Raw genomic sequence first — 6,625 nt, forward strand, 5'->3', positions numbered from 1 at the left:
GTTCTAAGATCCTTGTTTTTCTCACTGGAAATGTAAAGTTTAGCATTGGTAAACTGGACTTCTTAGAACTGTAGATTGTTATTTTCATCATGTCTGGAAAGCTTTCATGTTGTCTCTGATCCTCTTCTCTTTCTTCAGCTTGTAGAAAAATCCAATAAGACATGGGTAACTTTCCCTGTATCCTCCATGTCTTTTCATTTCTTTTTCCAATTCACTACCTCTTTATCGCTCTGATATGCATTTCATATACAGTTCTCTGGCTTTATTTCTTACATCTCCAATTTTCTTTCCAGCTGTGTCTAATCTATTGTCAGACTTATCCACTGACTTTTTGACTTAAATTAGTGTATTTTTACCTTTAAATATTTCATTTGATTTGTTTTCAATTATGCAGGACTTTAATCACATTTTAAATTTCTTCTGCCTCATATGTATTAGTTTTACTCTTCAGTTAGCTGAGAATCACCTTCTATTGTGTACCCTTCCCTCTTTCACTGAGTGCCAGGCTGTGCTAAGCTGTACAGATACCTGGGCTGATTAATTGAAAATGTGAAGTCAGCCTTATTAGCAAAACGGCATTTGGTGGGGAGCTGAGAAAATTTCCACCATTCTATAGAAGAGACAACTCTTTGTAACCCATCTCTGGAAGAGAGTTCTCTTTTTTTAACGAATAAATGTCTGTAATTTTCCACCTGATATACCAAATGCTAAGCGGAAGCATTTATGTTTTCTAAATCAAAATATGATCTTTACTATAAACAAAGATATAAAACGTTCTAAAACTACCAAGGAGAGACAAACACCTGATGACTTTGACAATAAAGTTTATTTTAAATGTCTTATAGTTAAATTTCTATTTCCATACTATCAAAAATAGTAGAATAAAGCTCTTTGTGAAGACATAAAAGAAGTCAATGTTAAAAAACAATAATTTAAACAAAATTATGAGGATCTATTTGTACATATAAATCTATTTACACATATAAATAACCAGCAAGAAATTACTTATTAACATTTTTTGGTGAGTTTGCTACTTTGAGAAAGGTAGTCCTACCCACGGATTCTGGTGGTCTAGGATAGCAATTGCCTGACAAGGCTGGCAGTGACAGACAGGGCAGGGTCTATCGAAGTAGGACTGTCAGTTCCGTTAAAATTTCAGATAAATAATGTTGTACTTATACTGAACAGTCAGTCATTTGTTTATCTGAAATGAAAATTAACTGGGTATCCTGTTTGTTTTTTCATTTTGCAAAAACTGGTAACCCGATCAAAGTATAAAAGCTTTGATCAAAATTGTTTTGTAATGTAACACCATCTAATATCTAAAATAAATACCAATATCAATTCACTACCGTCATTACACAATTCTATCAATAATGCTCCTTTCTCATTTTTGCAAATTCATGCACAGTCTTACGTTCAAAGCTTAAATAAATACATAAATAATAAATAGATGAATAAGTTACACTTGAAAATAATGTGTATGACCATGAAAAAAGGTTAATGTGCTTCCACATGACCTCACATCTCTGCAAGGTAGGATGGTGGCTCACACTTTGTCTCCAGTTTAGGAGTAAAGGAGAAGCTGAGGTACAGTTGACAGGGGTGTAGGCATCCTGGCCGGCAGACTAAGGTTGTAAGATTTAACAACAACAAAAAACTATAGATTTCCAGATAAATTTGAATTATGGTAACAGATGAATAGTTTCTTAATATATGTGTCCTGGACTTGCATGGGACAATGTACATGGGACACTGAAAAAACTATTCATTGTTTTGCTTATTCAAATCTAACTGAGCATCCTGCATTTTATCTGGTAACCCTACACCAGGCCCCCCACAGTACATGAAGAGCTGAAGAAGATTTGTTTGAAGTTTCATTGACATCTTTACTGAGGAATTCTTGGAAACCATAGAGAATATGTTATTTTCTTTTTCATGAATTTTGTTGCTCTGCTCTGAAAATAAATAGAATAAGAGAAAAAATTACAAACTGGCAATGTTCTAACAAAGAGGAAAATGTAGTTCTTGAATATAGATTTAATACAGAAATTAATACAGTCTTAGATGTTCATTGGTTAGAAATGCCCTATATTTTCAAACATAAATAAAACAGATAAGTTATCATCCAAACCAGGAAAGGTCTGAGAATGAAAGGGAGCCGAATGAATGACACCGGGCATGGGCATAAACCCAGATTTCCCTGGACAATCAGATGTGTGTTCTTCCCAGTCATGAGTACAATAAACTCATTATTGCTCTTATTTCCTTAGTCGAAGAGGCAGATACTGAAAGAGATGAGTTGCTGCAGGAGCAGCAGGAAATGATAGGCATCTGTTGGACTGTGTATCTCAGGATAAATGAAGAATCCAACCCACCACCAAAATCCATCTTACCTCTTCAAAAATATCTGTACAACCTTCTGCACCCACTTCTCCTTGGGGTCCAGGCAGACCTCTACTCCACTGACAAGTTTAACACTGCAATGAGAGAGAGATGATGAAAATCAGTACAGAGCAGGCCTCAGATATCCCTTTGCCACTCAACTCATGGCTCCTCATGTGCAGGCATAAAAATCCAAGTTCGTAAAAATGCATAGCTCTGAGGCATGGAAGGTACCATACTGAAGTGGTATCAGACAAAGAATTTTTCTTTTCTGTTTTGCCCACTGCTATATCCCTAGTACATAGAACTTTGTTGGGTACTTCCTTCCCTCTTCCCTCTTCTTCAATCCTAGCTTTGCCAATATCCAATCACTTTTGAAAAGTACTTACATGATTTCTGAATGGTCGCAGTGTGGCCCACTCTCAATCACTCTCAGTTCTTTGATATATTTGGGGTGGAAAGGTGTGGAGTGTGTGTTTATGCACTGGCATCGAAGTTCTGTGCTGATCCTGGACAGAACTGCAGCTGTGGAAAAAGATAAAAGCAATTAAGGATTAATTTCATCAGGAGGCACAGCTTTGCTAGCTACTTCCTCTTTAATTCTACCAGGGTAATTTGGGGACTGTGTGTTTGGTAAACATCACACACATCTTCAGCAAACTCTTTCCTGAAACTAAAGGCCTGATATTCTCCTAATTCCCGACTTCAGTTGTTTCCTTTGTTTTAAAAGCAGTCATTCCTGACAACATTAAATGATGTTCTCCATAAAGACTTGGAGTTGTTTTTGCATAGTGTTGCACCCTCAGGACACTTTTTCTTCTACTTGGTATTGTATAATCTCTGTGATACCACAGTGCTATTTATAGTAGGCAAACTAAGATTCACCAAAGGGGAAGTTGCCTTCAGAAAGAATTAATAGAAATATATAGGTGGGTTAGTTGCACAGAGATATTTTATATCTTAGGAAAATCCTTAGTGTTTGAGGGAAAATTAAAAGCATAGAAACTAGATGCTGTTGTCATTCTAGGCTGCGTTTGTTTCATAGGAGAGATCTGAAGAAGACCTATAATCTGTCAAGGTGTCTTTAAACCAAACAGGAATTGATAGCTGTCTGAAGTTTGTCAATAAAATAGTATATGGGGTAAGATTACCTGAGTTACCTTGCTCAAGATTAATAGATCATATGGGTAACTAAGTGCCCCAATAAGCTATGTTCTAGATTATAAATTTATGTTAACATGTGCATGCACTACAGAGTAAGAATGATAGGAATGGAATAAATTAATTAAACTTTATACTTTTCTAAGTGTTGTATAGATACAGCCTAAAAAATTAAAGCTTCATTTTAAATGACTGCAAAGATGATTTTCTTGTCCTGAACAAAAACGATTTATCAAAGCATTAAGGATAATCTTGCTCTCTGAGAATCACATTTAGATGCAAGAAAACTCTAAATCAGAAAGATGTGCTTACCTTCACACACAGCTGCAGAAAGCAGGAAAGCTGCCAAAAGAGCAACAGCCAGCTTGGAAGTCATGTTTTCAACAAGTATTTTCTCTCTGGTTTCTTACTGGCTCTTGTCCTAGACGCTTGTGAGCTCTGCTGTCCTCAAGGACTTGTGTCGGGTGGAGAGCTCCTGAGGCTTTATATATGATTGCCACTGTACAGAATATGTGCACCCTCATTCTTGCATTATGTCAGAGGAAATTCCACAATATGCAACCAACTTCCCGCCCTTTGAGAGCAGCCCTGAGTCATCAGACTCCTCTGGCTGGTCCCTTATCAAATTTTCAGCACGATTGAAGTTTATTTGACTTGTAGAATAATTTAATTTTATTTAAGAGCATGTTTATTTTAGAACAGGTTTAAAAACAGTTTTTAAGTATTCAAGCTTCTTAGCTGGATCCATCAGTTGTATTCCTTTTTATTTATAAATAACTTTATCATCGCACTGTCTGGCACCTGTTAGAGTAAGATCTTTTATAATTATTCTTTTATGGCACAGTTGTTCCTTTAGCTAAATTATTTGTGCTATAATGAGAGAGAAGGTAATCTAGTCAGCCACTTTTATTGATGATGTAATTTATGAGAAGTCCTTTTCTAAGCATTTTGAGTTTCCAGGAACTATTACAGCTCTCAAGGGGCATATTACAACTTTTTAAAAGATACGGTTTTCTAATGTATGTTTAACAGAAGAAAGGGCACACCTTTTAGTTTAGTCCCACAAATATTTGTCAAGTAACTTCTTAGTAATGTGGGGATCTAGAAATAGGTAAGACTAATGTCTTGTTTTAAAGGGCTTGGTCTACCAAAAGACGAAAGCAATGTAAGGCCTTGGTGATATTCCAGAGCAGACAAGTGGCACCAAGATATTAATTCCAACAGTGGCATAAGGGCAGAGTCTTCCATATGCAGTTTGAGCAGGGTGTTGAAGAATGGGAAGATTTTAATAGAGAAAGATGAAGGGGAACAACACATTTTAAGATAGGGACAGGGTTCAAGGATGTTCAGGTGGTAGAATGAAGCTATGTTTATACTCCAGGAAGTGGTTCATGGGGCTTGGTTGGGGTGTGATGAGGGGTATCTAATGGAAATGCAAGCAGTGCATTCTTAGTGGAAAGAGCATCTGGGTTCAAACTTTGGTTCATTCACCTAGTTTTTGTGTGGCTTTTAAACTTTCCGAGTTCCTGTTTCTGTATCTATAAAATGGGCTTAATAACACCTACCTGCCTTGTCAAGTTAATATATGTAAACTTCCTGGTTTAACTTTTAAACTGGTGAATTCTCATCTACTGCATGAGGTGTGGCTGATATTTCTATTTTTGTCAGGAGATTGACTTCCAAACTGCAAAGATACTCAGCCAGTAATTATTTCCTGAAAATCTCATTTGCCTATAAGCATTCTTGATGAAAGACTGGTTTCTGAAATACCAAGTTGAGGCAGATTACAGCATGTAATGTAACAATAAAATAAAATAGAAACAACGTGAGTTTGAGTTATAGTTTACTAAAAATAAACCTTCAGGTCAAAATTTAAATCCATTAGAATTCAAGTTGCTTTTTTGGATTGAAAATTTAGAGAATGGAGGGTTTTTTAAATCTATAGAATTTCAGATGCTGGAGGGAAGAACTAGTTTGAATGTGGGTACAGGATTAAATTAAATTCTTTGACAAAAAATGATTGGAAATTAGACCGACGGTATGACATTTCAGAATGTGGATATTTGTGGCTTAGGGGCATAATTTCTTTTGCTGAATGATTTGTATGACTTCAGCTAACTTCTTAAATATGTGAATTTACTTGATATCAGGGATATTGTGTATGTGTGTGTGTGTGTGTGTGTGTATTAATTAATCATCACAAAAATGGGATACTTATAATATCCTCATTTTACATGTGAGGAAACTCAACAGGGTTTCCAAGTTCAGATATCTCAGTAGAAGTGGAGCTGATAGTTCAAACACTAGTTTTAGCCTTGGTCTAAAAGCACCTTCATAAATGGGAGTTGAAAGGACTTTTCTTCAAGACGTTTGGACACAAAGCCATCTTTTTATGCCTCAAGAATTTTTTTACTCCCCCTTTCTTGGGTCCTCAGAGATTAGTCTGAGTTGTCCTGGATACAGAGCACTAAGGAATGGACCTTGCAATAGTAAAAGTTCCATACCCCTCTGGGTCAGTACACAATTTGTAGAGTTGAGTTTGATTCAGCATCTTTCTCCTTCTCCTTTCTCAGTAAGCTTGATAGAGCAGTGAACCTGTCCATACAAGTGTGCATGGGAGAGGAACACCACGTTTCAGTGCCTTCCAGAGAGGTTATTTGGTTTCTGAGCAATCATGTGTCTTTCTTTTTCCTTCTCCAACCAACCTAAGACTGCAGATAAAAACCTCAGTTGCATCACGCTCTATAGCAAAGTAAATATTTCTTTACATATATATATATATATATATATATATATATATATATATATATATATATATATATACTGTATTTCTATTGTTTTAACTCTACTATTTCAGGAGCTTAATTGTTCATCTATTCATTTACTATATATTGATTATCTGCTAATGCCAGGTATTGTAGTAGGTGATGTGAATACTAATTAAATAAGGTATGGTTTCTGACTTAAAGGAGTTTGCAGTCTAGCACATGATATGGACAATTAGTTATGCGAGCAAGTAAAACACAATAATGGGTGTTATAGTGAGGATAATTATGGAAGCTCTGGGAACAGGTGAACA

At 35.9% G+C, this 6,625-nt stretch overlaps 1 protein-coding gene across 2 annotated transcripts; it reads right to left on the reverse strand.

Moving 5' to 3' along the window:
* Window positions 1-807: 807 nt before the first annotated feature.
* CXCL8 (C-X-C motif chemokine ligand 8) lies at window positions 808-4,014 on the reverse strand. 2 transcript variants are annotated; one of them, XM_017675137.3, is made up of 4 exons: window positions 3,859-4,014; window positions 2,775-2,910; window positions 2,397-2,480; window positions 808-1,958 (listed from the first exon to the last, which is right to left on the reverse strand). In XM_017675137.3, exons 1-4 carry the CDS (start codon window positions 3,920-3,922, stop codon window positions 1,937-1,939), a joined length of 306 nt encoding a protein of 101 aa, XP_017530626.1. In that variant the 5' UTR covers window positions 3,923-4,014; the 3' UTR covers window positions 808-1,936. The 2 variants fall into 2 exon arrangements, with proteins under 2 accessions (XP_017530626.1, XP_017530627.1); XM_017675138.3 differs by lacking the exon at window positions 808-1,958 and having other exon boundaries at window positions 2,393-2,480.
* Between the last annotated feature and the right edge of the window lie 2,611 nt (window positions 4,015-6,625).

The sequence above is a fragment of the Manis javanica genome, chromosome 5, assembly GCF_040802235.1.
Source record: "Manis javanica isolate MJ-LG chromosome 5, MJ_LKY, whole genome shotgun sequence".
Taxonomy (NCBI): domain Eukaryota; kingdom Metazoa; phylum Chordata; class Mammalia; order Pholidota; family Manidae; genus Manis; species Manis javanica.

What these genes read in the sequence shown, in the direction of transcription:
- CXCL8 (XM_017675137.3), bottom strand. Translation starts at nt 3,922, where the DNA reads ATGACTTCCAAGCTGGCTGTTGCTCTTTTGGCAGCTTTCCTGCTTTCT. An exon ending in TTCTGCAGCTGTGTGTGAAG is followed by an intron (nt 2,911 to 3,858) that starts GTAAGCACATCT and finishes CTTTTTCCACAG; the next exon opens with CTGCAGTTCTGTCCAGGATC. An exon ending in TGCGACCATTCAGAAATCAT is followed by an intron (nt 2,481 to 2,774) that starts GTAAGTACTTTT and finishes CTCTCATTGCAG; the next exon opens with TGTTAAACTTGTCAGTGGAG.